The sequence below is a fragment of the Anoplophora glabripennis genome, unplaced genomic scaffold, assembly GCF_000390285.2.
Source record: "Anoplophora glabripennis isolate ALB-LARVAE unplaced genomic scaffold, Agla_2.0 scaffold664, whole genome shotgun sequence".
Taxonomy (NCBI): Eukaryota; Metazoa; Arthropoda; class Insecta; order Coleoptera; family Cerambycidae; genus Anoplophora; species Anoplophora glabripennis.
This window is the reverse complement of record NW_019416766.1, coordinates 244,329-261,324: the sequence shown is the minus strand read 5'-3', so window position 1 is coordinate 261,324 and position 16,996 is coordinate 244,329. Positions and strand designations below refer to the sequence as shown.

Genomic DNA, 16,996 nt, shown 5'->3' with positions numbered 1-16,996 from the left:
CAATGAATTTGAATGGAATTTTTCGTTTTCAATTTCCTGTCCATTTTTTAAAGCTGGCAAATTCTATCAATATTTGTTTTATGCCCGTCAATATAAATTAGCTAATTTCTTGATTAATTTATTGGTTGAAAAATTGGTAAATGTATAAGCATGTTTTATCAACCAAGTAAAATAAAAATACCGAATTAATTGTTAGTATTTTAATGAGCACAAATTCATTAAATATTTATTATAATGTACTTCACAAATGCATACAATCAAAATTATTTTTTTTTGGAAATACGTTAAAATACTCAGCGTTTAATTACAAGTCTATATTGTAACGATGATTGCCTCTTATAGTGTTGCATAATATGTGGAATAACTGTTTCTCTCTTTTTTATATTTCTAATGCAAAATTTTATACTTATTTATACCTTTGATTATGAATCTTATTTACATTACTTAAATATGTCAGGCTATAAACTGTATATCTGATTTCACTGTTCTTAAATTGGGATTAAGAAAGATTTAAACTCTATCAGATTAATAAAAAATCTGTTGATAACAAATACAAAAACATATTGCTGCCCTCATATTCTTCTAAACATATATTAATTAATATTGCAGTTTATATATATTCATAAGGAATTCATCGAGTTATTTTCCAAAAAATTAAAATTGCACTTTATATTTCTGTAATGTTAGTTGTGTATTTTAAAGAGGCACTGCAATTCTTATAAATATAACATAAAGGGCACGATATAAGTAATAAGTATATTTCTTTGAAAACGAATAAATTAAATAATTTGCCTTGAAATTAAATAAATGTTAAATATAAAAAATCACATTTGAGATTAGTATAAGTTGTAAGGATTTTATCTTCATAAATTCTGTTTTTTTTTGTATTGTCCATTTTTTGAGTAGTTTTATCAGTCATGTGAATACATACAATTCTGATGGAGTGTAGTTTTAAATATATCTTCAAATTCCTTACTTTCATTATACATATTAGCAATAAGTATCTATGTACATAAGAAATACATTTGAATATAAAAGAACAAAACAAATAAGTACCTAATTCTTTTAAGTACATACTTTAAATCTAGATATATTGCATTACGTTGTAAAATCATAAAATCCTTTTAAATCAAAGTTATATCGCAGCATCTGATTTGATAAACCTTTTTATTAGAGATATATCAGAATGTATTTATAAAATCAAGGCAGAAGAAAAAATAAAGCAGATTGGAAAGGATGTTGTTCCTTAGCTTCCTTTTACTTCCCATCGTCTTAGCCCAAGATGCGGAATACACCTTTGAAACAAAATATATTGATATTCCACTAGATCACTTTAAGTAAGTAGTGAGAGGTAAAGTTTAAATTATAATAAATTTAAATTATATTTTCTATTTTAGCTTTAGAGAAAATACCACTTTCACATTAAAGTATCTGGTGAATGATACCTTTTTTGGACCAAATGGAACAATATTTATCTATGCAGGGAATGAAGGAGATATTGAAATGTTTGCCCAAAATTCTGGTTTTATATTCGATATTGCGCCTGAGTTTAATGCTCTGATTATTTTTGCTGAACACAGGTAAGTCGATTTAAAATTCCAGAAAACAATAGTCATACCGCAACCACAGATTCTTCAATTAAAAGAATAAAATTACTTATTACAGAACCAACCTAAATCACATTTTGCAAGTGTTCAGATGAATAACATTTCACTATGGTATACAGGGTGGGCCTTTTTAATATAACCACCCAAATTACACCGAACATATGGTTGGTAGGGAAAATTGACCATCACAAAAGTTGTAGGGTTCAAAGAGGGCCAACTGAAAATGACCTTAAACTTGACTTTAAATCGATTTTCAAGGTTATTATTTGATGGTTAACTTTGTTATAATAGTCTCATTTTTTATTGTGAATCCAAAAAGAAACAGGAAATTTCACATTCAGACAGAAGTTCTCGCATACATCAAAATTACCTTCAGTCATTTCAGGAAAAGTCAATCCTCAAGTGTTATGAAAATGTATTTCCTACCTTTATGTTACTGCTGGTATTTATTCAGTTTCTTCAAATTCCAGAATCCCAGGGGCAATATTATTAAGAACAATTCAGTTTTCAGTGGAGAATTAGTTTACGTATTCAGCAATTGAGCAGTTTCTTTCATTCTTTGAGAGACAACCTCTAAGCACCTCTAGGAGTGAGAGGGAAGAGTACTCATTAATTCAGCACTACAAAAAGTGAGAGGGCAAGGGGACTCACTCTAATTAAGCACTCTAAAAGAAACATCAGTACTATGTCCATTGTTTCTAAAGGTAGGAGATTGACTCTATTACTATAATGACCTCAGAAAGTAATTTTGACCAGTGAGTAAAAACCATCTCCATGAACTCTGAAATTTCTGCTCTTTCCATATTTGTGGTCGAAAATAAGAATTTCTTTTAAGAAAAATAAAGTTGACCTTAAAATGACCTCGATTCAAGATTAAATTAAGGCCATCTTCAACTGGCCTCCTTTGAACTTTATAACTTTCATGAAGGTCAGTTTTCACTATCAACCATACCTTGTTAAATTATCCTACCCTGTATATGTTTGATATACACAATATAAACAATATCATTTCAAATATAAAGTACCTACACTGTATGTAAATGAATGAATTGATGCAAACAAAAATATTTAAATAGGAAAAATTTTTTATTTTCAAATTATACAAATACAATGAAACATATGACTCTTTATCTATTTGCTTTTTTTGGGTATATATTTTAGAATTTTTTTTAGATATTGACAGGTTTTTTTGCAATAGAAAATAAAACAGCTACAATGTATTTTTTCCATTTTTCCATTATTTTCAATTCCTAAAGTCCATCTCTGGATCAGTCCCTGTCCATATATTCATTCAGAAAATTTCTGGACATTTTATTTTATTAGCATTTTTAAAATTTTGTAAAAATTTTGAAAAAAATTGGAAATACCTAACATTTAAAAAATAAAAATTTTAAACTACAATGGATAAAACAGTAAATGAACAAAAACCTTTTCTTTAAACATTACTTTTGAATTTGGTTTTCATTATTATATCTGCAAACCGATATGATATCTTCTTAAAATTTAGTAATAATAATAATAATCTTTATTTTCTAAAATAAGTTACCAAAATACCTCAAAAACATATTTCTTTAACATAATTACTACATCTGGCAGTGTATTATACATATACAAAATTGTTCTATTCAGCGCCCCATCTAGCAGTTCTAATAAAAAAATCTCCATATCTCCTTGTGTTATATACGAATTAATTTTATTCACATATTGCACCTTATTACACAAATATTTAGCAGTTGCCTGATTTTTTATTTTACATACCATATTTAAAGTCCTGAAAATCTTTACTTTATGTTCATAAAATTTAACACCTCCATCATTTGCTTTATTGGTGTATAACGATTACACTTCAATATAGTACACATAGCTTATTCAGTAATTTTTAAATTTTACCTTGACATAAACTAAATAAAATTGTTGAACAATAATCCACATGGGGACCAATCAATGCTGTATTAATTATTCTATTTAACTCTTATTTTAACTTTCAGGTATACTTTATTTGAGACCTTATTCAAAATGTAATTCAATGCTTCTGAAAACCCAATTTATCATCCAAAATAACCCCCAAATACCTACTTCACTTCCCAAACTCACACACATTATATGGGAGGGGAAGCAGTAAAAATCATTTTCAAATATTTTCTTAACTGCAGCGTTGTACGAAGGGAAGTGTGGGTGCCCCTATGTAACTATATTCTCTGCCAATGGATCCCTTAGGGCAGCTGCATTTATGAATGATCTGTGGATTTTGCACAAAAATTTCCTCTTGTCAGTTTCTCTTAAAATTGAATGACGCAGTATGGCCATAGTCAGAGCATGACGTTCTATGTGAAATCAGCCTTTATTATTTTGTGTTATCTGTTATTATAATTGTTTACCTCTCTTTTTTAGATATTATGGCGAATCTCTGCCTTTCGGCAACCTATCGTATTCTTCCCCTGAATACATGGGCTATTTAAGTTCATCTCAAGCTCTGGCCGATTTTGTGTACTTAATAAATGAGTTGCAAAAATTATATGCCACAGATGACGACGCGAAAAAGTTACCAGCAGTAGCATTTGGTGGATCATATGGAGGGATGTTGGCTGCTTGGCTAAAAATGAAATATCCAAATTCGATTATAGGAGCTGTAGCTAGTTCGGCACCGATTTGGATGTTTAAAGATCAAAATCCATGTGATGAGTTTTATAAAATTGTTACAGAAGACTTCAGAATTCTCGGTAGCGAGAAGTGTGTCACTACTATTGAAGAGTCATGGGAAATTATTCGGTGAGTATCATAGAGAATACAGGATGTGTACTCTAAGAAAACAAAGCAAAAACATACTTGGCATCAGATATCAAATACTATTGGTTAAATTGGCAACTCACAGAAACTTTGGCCAGTAACTTGACGATTGGTAGCTCTTAAGTCACATATTAAACCCTTCAAATAACTGTATGCCAAAATGAGTGTGTCAAGTCCATTTTTTCCAAAATTGTGTCTTTTTTAGCACAATTTCTAGATATGAGGACCACTTTAATATATGAACAAAATTGTTGTAAGTTCCACTTGCAGATTTAGTATCTGCCTACTGAACTCTTTTACTTGATTTTCTTAGAGAGTTTGACTGTAAGCGTTTTACTAGATATTTTATTTTATTAGATAAGCAATTTATTAGAATCTGTGGGAATTTCCTATTACTTATTAAAAATAAAATTAATCTCTTTCTAAAATGCTTGCAATATAAAAATACTTTTAATAATACGTTACGTTCTAGTCTACAGGGTGTCCCAATTGTCTAGGTGTCCTGAAGTTTATTGCTTTGACACAGTCAATTGTTTTTTTATCTATTTATCTAAGATTTCAAGAAAATTTCCTAAAACAGCATTACCAATTTTCTCTAAATAAAAAAAAAACAAAAGGAAGAAGTAGGAAGAATGTTCTACTATTTTTCTGTTTTCAGTAAATATTTAAAATATGCCACACTGTTTCCTATATGTGCATTTCGTGAAATTGATTTTGTTGGTTCCCAGTGGACAACCTATACAATATTTATATAATTTGACAAAATCAGAATTTATGAAAATTAGGAGTTTAAAAAGAATTAATTAGAAAGGTCAATCTACACCTTTGTAGAGATAATTTTTGTTATAGATTGAAAATAAAAAATTCAAATTTTGTCTTCATTAATTCTTAATTCTTATCTCTTTTGAAAATATAATTCAATTGAGTGAGTTGTATATGAATTAAATAATGTATCTACCAATGAGTTACTGATGCAGATTTTTGAGTTCAAAATAAATTTTTATCTAAAAGTCCTTAGTCCTTTTAATGTAAAACAACTCGTTTTCATATGACTAAAATTTTTTAGCTAGGGATGAGTTATTAAATATCTCATGGATTATGAGTAAGACGACAAAATCTTCAATATTAAAATGTATTCAAATACAAGATGTTCAAAAATTCTATTCTATACCTATAAAACCTAAAAATAAAAACAGTTTATATTAAACTGCTCTCTAATAGTTGTAGTACTTTAAGAAGTATATTTATATAAACTTTTTTCTTATTTTTGTGTATAGAATAACTCCTAATATTAGAACATAATTTTTCACATTCCATATTTTTTCAACTTACCTAACTTAAATTTTGCTGTTTCATAATCCATAACGGATTTAAATTTTGCAACAGACAAAACATTTTTATCAATTATTTTATAAATTTTGTATTAGTAGATGTAATTTAGGTAGCCATAAACTTACATATAAAAAAAAATTGAGCGGTGATCAACCCACCAAATTTCATTGCACATCTCGACCGGTTTCAGAGCAATAAATTAAATCGTCAGTTTTTAAGAAAAACTTTGACACGCCATATCTCGGAAAACGAATCATTTGCGGACATACGTTTATAAGCAAACTGCCATTATTTTCTGATGTAGAATCACCCCCTGAAATTTGTCGCACTTATTTACTAACACCCTGTATAGTGGCTAGTTGACACATATATTTTAGGGACACCCACAATCTTTACCGACCTATATTTTTGAATACCTATACTTACCTACAAACTTTTTATTGTAAATTTACCTATATTACTATAAGTAAAGTATCTACAAAAGAGGTACATTTGTATATAAAAAGACAAAATAACAAACAGAAGTAAAACCACATTTACTTTTTTACTTGTGACAAAAATAATCTCCGACTTGTACTCTGTACATTAAATAATATCACGGTTTTCCATTCTTTTTTAAACTTGTCTAATACCATTTTGCATTTATTTTAGATCATACACACAAAATGCAACAGGAAAGTCAGAACTTGCCGAATTATGGAACTTTTGCACCGTATTTGAAACTGACGATGAAATCAGCACATTAGTCAGTTGGTTATCAAACATATATGCGGCACTTGCTGAAACAAATTATCCTTACCCTACAAGCTTTCTAGTACCACTGCCGGCGAATCCTGTTAAAGAATTTTGCAACAAAATTGATGATCTAGAGTTTGATGACGACATAGGTCTCTTAACAGCAATCGGTGAAGCCTTGCAGGTTTATACCAATTATACAGGTACTACTGAATGTAATCAACTTGAATCGACATCCGCGCAATTAGGAGAGACGGGATGGTACTTTCAGGTATGATAATGACAAAAAAATGAATTGACAATCTTAAAAATTAAACTGAATTAAATTGAATTAAATAGGATACTCTGCAGAAAAGTAGGTCAACTAATTTTTTTATGTGAAAATAATCTTATTTTCCTTCTGCCAAATGTCAAAATTGAAATTAAAAAAAATGCTTTTTTTCGAAAACTGTTATTAAAAGTTGACTTTTACGATAGGTATTTATTAAGTGTCAAAATAACAGTTTTTTGTCTACAAAACGTAAAAGTCTTTTACAACCACCTGCAAAAATAAATTAAATTATAGATAGAATCAGTTCACCAGTTTATTTATTATTATCAACAAAAACAGCCATTCATTAATAATCAATTTAATTAACAATCAATTGAAAGTCTTAATTGCACAATTGTGGAAACTTACTCCACTCGAGGATAGTAAGTTGCTCACTGCAATAGTTTCTTGGTTAAGGCACTGGGTAATTATTGAAGACGCACCAGATATTATTAGAAATTTTAATTTTCTTCTCAATCCCAATCTATCCCAATGTAACAGTGGAACACTTCCAGCTCCCATGTCTTTTAAGACTGGCAAAATCAGCTCCAAAATCAGCTAGTGTAGTAGATGATTTTTGGAAGCAATGATCAGTGTAGCTCTCTGCTTCCAATAATTTTAAATATGTTGCTATTTTTTTTGGAGTATTTCTAATTTTATATTTTATTTTTTTATATTTTAGTATAATTTAATATGGGCTAAATTTACAATGATGAATGCTTTTTTTAAATAAATGAGTGGCCTAAGTTTCATATGTCATAATGTCTTCAGAGATATTTTAGAAAATGAGATTTTTTTTCTAATTTTAAGACACTACATCTCAAAATCAAAACGAAGCGTACTGTAATCCATATTTATATGAAACTTTACTCGAAAAATAATTTGCTCTATCATCTGGTGAAGTTTCCACCTTAAAACCTGAACCGCCCTGTATACAGGGTGTAAGAAGTATGACTGCCATAACTTTAGCATGAGATAGAGTAATCATAAATGAATGTATCTTGCAGGAACGTAAAATTAACAGTTTTCAAATACAGCAAGTATTAATATTGGGGAGTTTTATCACAACGTGACAACAGCGCTACACAGCTGATGCACACCACGTGTGCACGCAACAGACTTGTCCTATGGAAAAAATGTAAACAACTATTATTGTGAAACATTTAGTAAATTTTAAGACAATTGTTTTCCAGTTTTGAAATAAATAAAATAATGTATCGATTTTGTAGTATATAGTAATAAAATATCTAATTTAAGTACCCAAAGATTCACGTCGTCCAAATAATCATACCTAATAAAAATAATTTAGGGATTTACTAAAAAGCAAAATTCAGTAATTTTTAAACGCACAAGTACAAAACAAACTACAATATATGTTCAAAATGTCCACCACCATTTTCGATGCACACACGACACCTTCGAATCCAATTTTCGCGCATCCGCTTGAAAACACCTCAAGAAAAGGCAATAGTGGTATGCAAAAGAGACTCCGACACAGTCCAATTCCAGATACCAACAACAACTGAATTGCGTATTGCTGGACAACTTAGTACCTCGTGTTATCCGCCGCGCCGTTGTCATATTGCTCGATATGAATTTTATCGAATTTTAAATTTATTACAACGCTAATTATTTTTTAGAATTAAGCATAAAAAAGTTCAAAAAAGTGATAAAATATATTTTATGGTATTCTATGCAAGCAGTTATGTCAATATTCCATAATTAGGTAATCGAACTTTTGTACATCAAGTTGGAGATTTTGATAATTTTTTTCTCGGAAATAATTGGGTTTTGGACCCATGTCATACAAGGTTTTTTGTTTATTTTAATGTATTCTATCGTCTGTTAAAATTAAGGCAGTCAAACTTCTAACACCCTGTATAAACCATATACTTGATGTTTATTAAGAACTATATGTGAAATGAAAGAAATTACGTTTACATTAAAAGTGCATAAAATACAATGAAAAAATTATTGCCTTTCTAAGTACACAAAAGACAAGTCACATTTATATCTTACGATGATTAAATTTTAATTTTAGGACTGTAGTACTGGAAAAGAGACATCTAAATTATTCATCTATTTTTTTTAATATCCCGTATAAAAAAAATTGAATATTGAAATTTAAAGGATTTTACCTTTAATCGATTTTAGGAATGTACTGAGATGATAATGCCATTCTGTTCTGGAGACTCAGACATGTTTGAAACTACTGAGTACAATTTCGAAGAGTTCTCCGATTGGTGCTACAACAAATATGGTGTTCGTCCTCGCGACGAGGATGTTCCCATTTTACAATACGGAGACAAAGACCTGAGCACTGCCAACAATATTATATTCAGCAACGGACTTTACGATCCTTGGTCTGGTTATGGGGTTCTAACAAACGTTACACCAAATATTGTAGCGATTGTTATATCCGAGGGAGCCCACCATTCTGAGTTAAGAGCTGGCAATGAAAACGATCCCGAATCTGTGAAAGAGGCTCGACTGATTCAGATTCACCACATTAATAAGTGGGTGGAAACATATTATAATGGAGAGGTAGTGAGTTCTGGTAATTATGTTATCCCCGCAAGTAACATACAGTATGCCATGACATGTTTCATAATATTGTACTACTTTTATTCCTTGGATAATTAAGTTCATCATTCATGAAGAATAACAGGGTGTTTAGAAATAAGTTGCAATTTTTATGACTTTGTTGCATTGGATATAAAATAACCAAAGTTACATATAAAGAGCTGTCATTTTGATACATATCTTTGTGATTTTCAATTGTTTCTAGATTTAGTACACTGTAATTTGTAGAAAAATTACAACTTTTGCAACATAACCTACTTTATATTTATAATATAATAATAATAGTTAGCAATAGTGCCAATTTAATTTGTAACATCCTGTATAAAATCTCACAGTGGTACTGGTGACTTGTGTAGAAAAACTTGTATTTTCTTAGTTGGAATAAAACAAGCATTTTATCTAAGATTTTATTTTATTAGAATATTAAAATTTTGTAAAATGGTGAAGGATATTTAAATATTGAAAAACCTGTGCTCTATACTAGCCTATAATAATCACTGAATTTTGTTATTATTCTGTAAAACTGCAATGTGATTAATGGTTTCTTAGAGAACAGCAAAACATCCACTATTTTAAAGCATTATATATCTGTGAAAATTAAAATACAGAGGCTTCATAAATGATAACAAGTCACGTGACCAGTCATTTTGTTTGTAACGGTAATTTTATTTCCTTCAAGTTGGCAATTAAATTATGATAATAAAATCAAGATTTACATTAAATTACAACATTCTGTGTTTAACCAATCAGCGATCGCATTATATAGAGGTAACAGTTTGTCTTTGTTCACTGTAAACGAATCATTATATTTGTGATGCTAAGACTTAGAGTTTTTTATATACCAGTACCAGTCGTGCAATGTTGGTTGCCTAACCTTGGTGGTCATGTGGCTTGTAATCTTTTATGGAGGCTCTGTAAATGTGTATATGTCTAGCCATAAATAATTTCCAGCAACAAAAAAAAAAACAACTTGCATACTGTTGAAAATTTAATTTTCAATTGTATGTGTGTAGTATTGTATCACAGTGACATCGCTTGTTTGAGTTTTCTTGTACTATTTTACACTTTAGATAATTTAAAGGCACTAAACACTACTACTTTTATTTTACAGTCTTTTGGTGTTTTTAATAAATTTGCATCTGCCATATTCTTAAAACCTCTTTTACTTTTACCAATTTTTGACCCAATAAATTGTTTAAGAAATTGGTGAAGCAGTTGGCACAATTAGCTATATTTGTGGCAGTTTTGGACTTGTAACTTATGTCGGACATTGCAATTGCATTTGTATGTAATATATTCCCTAAATATTTATAATAAAAACAAGTGCCAAAGGGTTGCGTAAAATTGCAAATAATGTATTTGGTAAGTATATATACAAATGTTTATTTGTTTTTTGTTGAATTTCTGTCGTTCACGAAAACCGCGAATTACCTATACTAATGCTAGTATAACCAAATGCCAAGATAAGCACACAGAACAAGGATAAACAAAGTGTCTACAAAGTTTTATCGCAAGGATGCCATTTGCTCATAAATTTCTATTGTTTTATTACATATACAATAAAACAACGAAAATGTACTGTATTATGAAGATATTAACCTAATTCAAATATATTCAAAAAATTCAAACTTCAAATAAAATCAAAAATTGTTCTTCGATTCGATTAAGAAATGTTCTAACACCCAAACGATATGACTTGGACCCAACATTTATTTGTCAAATTATGTCTTAAATTCAACGAGAAATTAAAAAATGCAGTAATATACATGCCATTCGATTTCCAAACAGAATGGAGGAATGGACTTTCTAATTCCGTGTAAATCAGGGTACATTTCGTGTAAATCAGGGTACTAATCCTGAATAATTTTTTTTTATTAGGTTTTGGATAAGTTCTGGCGAAGCTAATAGGATAAGTAGCAAAACGTTAAACCAAATTAGAATACTTTATTTTATCTGCATAATCCGATCGTCAATCTACGTAGATTATTTAACCTGGTAACTAATACCTGGTTAAAACGATTTTACCTTTAAAAGTTTTCTTTTATACTATTTATTTTTTTTTAATTGAACTAAAATAAACATATTATGTAATGATCATTTAGATTTTTCGATTTATCAAAATAAAAATTTAAATATACATCTTTCATCATATTGAGGTGATTCAAATAAATCTGCCTATGGGTTACACCAACAATATCTGGTAAATAGCTAATAATTAATAATTATATAAAATAAAAATTCAAAAGGATATGTCTGATATTATTATTACCTGACAATTAAATTATTAAATAAATTAACCTTTCAATGAAATTGTGATGTCAGAACCAGTACTTTTATGTAATCGCGATTACTAGGTAGTTTCTCAATAAGTAATCGTTACTTTGTACTCGTTACTTGTTACGTTTACTGACCCTGATTTCGGGAGAGTATTTCCAACGAATAGATGTATTGTAATTGTATGCAAGCTGTGCCTATACCCATGGCCACAGCCACTATAATATACACAAATGTATCAACACAACGAGAACGAATACAAATCACCTACCTAAATGTATACCTTAACACAATGGCAGTTTAGAAATATTTAATATATTTATCCCAAATCTTGTGCGAGTGCACCAGAGTACCGATGACCAAGACTGAATCTAGCTATGCATGGGAATCGGTATTAATCGTAGCCTCGTTGCTCGCTGGTAGTGTGTATTGGTATTGCATAAGGCAAGTAATCGTGTAACGATTACTTGACAGAACAGCTACTCGATTACTACGATTACTAGCAAGTAACGATTCTTTAGTAACGAATCATTACAATATTGACATTACTACAATGAAATATCTTGTATTTTTATTGTTATCCGTACTCCTGACAAAGACCCACACTTAAAAATAGCCACTATAGAAAGATGTTACTATTCTCATATTTTACTTAGGATTGCTTCTTCAAGCAACCTATGGAGTAGTTGTGCCCATAACTTAGTAGGCATGAAACTTTGTTTTTGAAATCATTTTGTTGCGATTTCATACGCAACTAACACACTTCCTATTACAAGGGAAATTTTCAGAATTTTCCTGACTTTTATTAGCTCAAATATTTTTAGATTGAGTTCACTAAAAATGACCAAAATTCAGTTCTTCTGTTTTCCATTTTGTGGCTAATTTATTGAAACAAGAGAATTCGTTACAGACGAATTTCTGACCAATTTATTGGGTAAAAAATTTGTAAATACAAAACGGGTTTAAGTGCCTTGTAAGAGATAAGACAGCTTGCATGTTACCTAACTATATTTAATATTTAATTATGAAAAGTGCCTTAATTGTTTTCTATACTTATCAGCTTTTTCATTCTAAGTTTTGTATTAAATGTAGTGGACCATGAAATAAAGTATGTACCTAATATCTACTAATCTATTGAGTAAAAGTAAATAAAAATTAATATGTATACAGGGTGTAACTTTGAGTGGAGGGTCATATTTATACAGAGGCTACCTTTGTACTTTAGAAACGTGTATCAATAGTTTATTTTTTTTTAATTCTGTTATGAAAATTACATTTTCTTTTTAACCTTTTTTTAGTAATATTTATACCCTGCTGCTGCTAGTGAGACATCAAACAAAGGCGCACGTTAGACGCAGCGCAAGCATTAATTGGGAACTGAGGTGTGCATTGTTGTCAAATTTCATGTTTAAGGAGGTTTATCGGGTACGGGGGTATGTCTAAAGTCTAACGAGAGTTTCTGTAGATTCGCTAGTAACTAAAGTAGTATGCATTTAGATTTGGCAACGTTGCACTTGGCTGGTGCGCTCGGCTCGGCTTGGCGTAAATATACATCATATGTCACACATGCGAATTTCAAATAATACGTTATGTCGAGAACTGCGGCGTTGCCCTATCACGCATATGGAGGTTAAGTTAGTCAACGACAGCAGTTTGAAGGAGAATTATTATAAATTATGTATCTTACAAGTACCTATTTATACAAGTTGCTGTGGAAACTGTTCGTCAATTGTTGCGCATTCTAAGTGGAAAGACCAAAAAAATCTGCGTTCTTATAAGACTTCATACTAAAATCGTGAAAAATTATTTTATTAATATCTCATCTCTTAGGTATCCAAACTAGTCATAATTTGGTTTGAGGATTTTCTTCATATTAATAAACTTATATTAATTTTTTTATGAATATTTGTTTGTCAATTCCAAATCAGATAAACCTCCTTAATGGAAAGGTTATTAAAAAGTACATTTCTGCACCACCGCCGTGTATAAAAAAATTGTAACACTAATTGCTTGTAAAAACTTTAAACATTTTAAATATTTCATATCAATCAGATTAGTATTTATATTTATTTTTTATTATGTTAGTAAATACTTAATAAATCTTGTGAAAATTTTAAATTTGTCCACATTGACAAAAAAAAAATTTACAATTAAAATTTTTTTTTTTTAAACGATAGTATGTTTTTTTAATGTTCAGCGCTTCGACCACAGTGATTCCAAAAAATATGGTAACTAAAATAACTGACATATTAAAGATGTGAAGACATTTAACAAAATCCCTAACAATATAAAAGGTGCATCAAGTATTTTGTCATTCCGTAGATAGATGAAGCAGCTCTTGGTATCACGAAGAAATTTATAGGCATGCACATATATAGTATAATGTGTATTTTAATTAAATACTATTACCTATAAAAAAACTGACTCCCGTTTAAAGTTACACCTTGTATATAACATAATATTTAAAAAAATTAAGCTAGGCTCTTAACTAATTAATTTAATATAAATATTTTGTAATATATGAAACTAAAACTTAGTTTATCACAGTATCTGCTTGAATTTTTTTTTAATTTAAATTATTTCAACAATAAAACTAAAGACATTACTTATCCATAATGTTGTAAATAAACTCTAAAAATGGAAATAAGATAAATACATTATTTCTCAAATCATTATACAGTGCAACCTCTTTAATCTGAACACACGTTAATACGATCACACGCTAATCCGAACGACCAAATCTGAAAGATGACAACAAAAAACTAGATCGTTTCGCGCGTAGTCGGTAGCAATGCAGCGAGATGCAACAATTAAAAATAAGAAACAGATAAAAATAACAAACTTTTTCAATGCGCCAGACAAAAATTAAAGCCTTTTTATTTTTTTTTTGTTACTTAAATTGATAAAAAATGTGAAAAGCGTAAAAATAAAAAAAATATGTATATTTAACTACATGTTTATGTTTTACCTTATATAAGTTTTATGTATCTTATATAAGTTTTATGTATCTTATATGATTTATATTTATATTGTTATAATAAAATGGGTATGTTCTTACATAATATACATATGTACAAATCTTTATAGTATGTTCGATAATCCGAACGATTCGACAATACAAACAATGCCTGGCAATGTGGTGTTCGGATTAAAGAGGTTGCACTGTATTTTTAATATTATCATCTCATAAAACTAGGATTAAATTTCAAATAATAGCCACCAATTGTTCATAGTATGTACAATTTAAAAGTGGACTTTATAAAATGATATGAAAAAAAAAGATGAAGAAAACATTTTATAATTAATTTATAACTAAAAAGAGGTACTTTTCTACAGAACAATAATTGACCGAATTTATTTGTGACTTTTTGTGCGATTGTAGTGTACCACAACTCAAACCTCTTAATTACTGATTACATCACTATAAAATCCAGTTTAATTTAGTCAAGGAATAGAAGAATATATACCAATATGCTTGTCTACTTTTATTACTTTTTTGATACGTGAAGATTCTGGTTCTAAGATTCATCTTCAGCGTCATTAGATTCCCCCGAATCTAAAAACTTATGAATTGTATTTCTTAGGTCCAGATTATAAACATAGTCAGTGTTAGAAAGAACTTCGTTGGTCATTGGACTTGTGAGTTTGCCCGACATAAACCATTCTGCTATGGCATGTTTCTCGTAAGTGAATCCGTCACTGCAAGTTACAGGTTCCCTCATAATTTCGTGGGTGATGGGACACAAATATTCATCAGGGATATGTAAACTTTGCGGCCCTTCCATTTGGGTCTCACTCTTCTTTAACCATTTTATTTCATTTATCATTTTATCGGTCTTTTCATCATCTTCAAAAGAAACAAGCATAAAGACATTTTGGTTGGCATATATAGACATAAATCATTATTACCTAAGTCTAATCCGGCACAAATTATTTCTTCAGAAAGCGTTAGCAACTTTTTGCCATCAAGCGAGGTGTTCTGAACATTTTTAGTTATGTCTTTCATTCCGATATCTTTCAACCACTTAATTACATCAGAAGTAGTCCATTCGGCAAGCGTTTTAGATCTGCAGTGAATTTTGCTGGCAACAGCTGTTTGAAATACCTGAAACGAGGCTTGACATAATAAACAAATTTTGTTGGGTGTACCTACGTACCATCTGCAAAGGCAACTTCCAAAGATACAAAGTCTTGTCCAAACACCCTGTAGCTAATAAGGAACAATCTGAATTGAAAGAACAGCTAATTACTATCGAATCGTGATCGAGGACATACAAACAGTCGGCGCTGTACACAGACCAAATTCTTGCCTGTCGATCGGTGGCGGTTGAACACACAAATTCACTAACGACTTGTGAAAATTTTACGCTTAGGACATTTCCGCCGTGACCTTGCAGCGATCGCCACAGTTTAATTTCCAATTCATCCAACTGCAGTGATTCTGACTGCTAAAATAGAATTATTGTTCGAATTTAACAATTTTTGACTAAATAAATAGTTTCACAATTCACTCGTTTGTAGCTCCTTTTTACATGTTAAAATAAATTATCATTTGTTAAATTCAAAGCTACCAGCTCCTAAAATAAGAAGTATAGTCTTTCCGAAGTCAGTTGAACATGTATAAAAATGCCTGGCAATAAAATTTAATGAGTTTCATAGGCATCTCTAAAAAAGTTTTCTGCTAGAGATAAAAAATTATAATAATTCGTATATAATGTGTAGAAAATATCTATTACCTATATGTTCATTTGACCATCAACATATTTTAATTATTCATGTCCTCAATTTTATTATATTGATGGTAAATTTCATTTTGTTCCGTTTCAAAACGTCTCCAAAATGCCGTGTTGTAATAATATTAGTAAACAAAATATCCCTCTTATTTCTCCCTTTTGCAATTGCAATATGAATGACTAATAGAAGGTGCTTATGTAATAAATTAAAATTACCTGAATCACACCAAATCCCGCATTGCTGCACTGCACCGCTAGGCCATGTATGTATGTATGTATGTATGTATGTATGTATGTATGTATGTATGTATGTATGTCGGAGGGGTGGTGGAATTGTCATCCACCACGGCACTTAGGCCTTACTAGGCTCCTTGTACACCTTCCTTCATTACTCGAGTACTTTTCTTCAAACCATCTTATTTACTACACGGATGGCTTGGTGGCAAAGTCTCGTACAGTTTATGTATGATAGCATGGTCTTGAGATACAGAGATTTCTTGCTCTGTTCTCATTACCATTTATCGGGGACCACACGCGTGCGGCAAATGTTGGGCGACCCAGGTCTCTTGGTAGGCTGCCACAGCCACGTCCCCGAGCCTGCCTTAGGTCACCCATCCAAATTCCGCCTAGCCGGG

General features: G+C 30.2%; 2 protein-coding genes across 2 annotated transcripts in view; one reads left to right on the top strand and one right to left on the bottom strand.

Annotated features, from left to right (window-relative positions):
* The first annotated feature begins 1,203 nt into the window (after window positions 1-1,203).
* On the top strand, window positions 1,204-9,757 carry LOC108912669 (lysosomal Pro-X carboxypeptidase). The gene is made up of 5 exons (XM_018717981.2): window positions 1,204-1,337; window positions 1,398-1,580; window positions 3,999-4,376; window positions 6,378-6,732; window positions 8,926-9,757. The coding sequence occupies exons 1-5, from the start codon at window positions 1,237-1,239 to the stop codon at window positions 9,412-9,414; spliced, it is 1,506 nt and encodes a 501-aa protein (XP_018573497.1). The 5' UTR covers window positions 1,204-1,236; the 3' UTR covers window positions 9,415-9,757.
* A 4,885-nt stretch (window positions 9,758-14,642) lies between these two features.
* The window catches only part of LOC108912666 (WD repeat, SAM and U-box domain-containing protein 1), a 67,722-nt gene continuing 65,368 nt past the window's right edge, over window positions 14,643-16,996 (bottom strand). The window contains exons 9-11 of the mRNA XM_018717972.2: window positions 15,786-16,076; window positions 15,538-15,733; window positions 14,643-15,475 (exon numbers count right to left, since the gene is read on the bottom strand). Of these exons, the coding sequence (XP_018573488.1) occupies window positions 15,147-15,475; window positions 15,538-15,733; window positions 15,786-16,076 (816 nt within the window). The 3' untranslated portion in view covers window positions 14,643-15,146. The remainder of the gene's footprint in view (window positions 15,476-15,537; window positions 15,734-15,785; window positions 16,077-16,996) is intronic.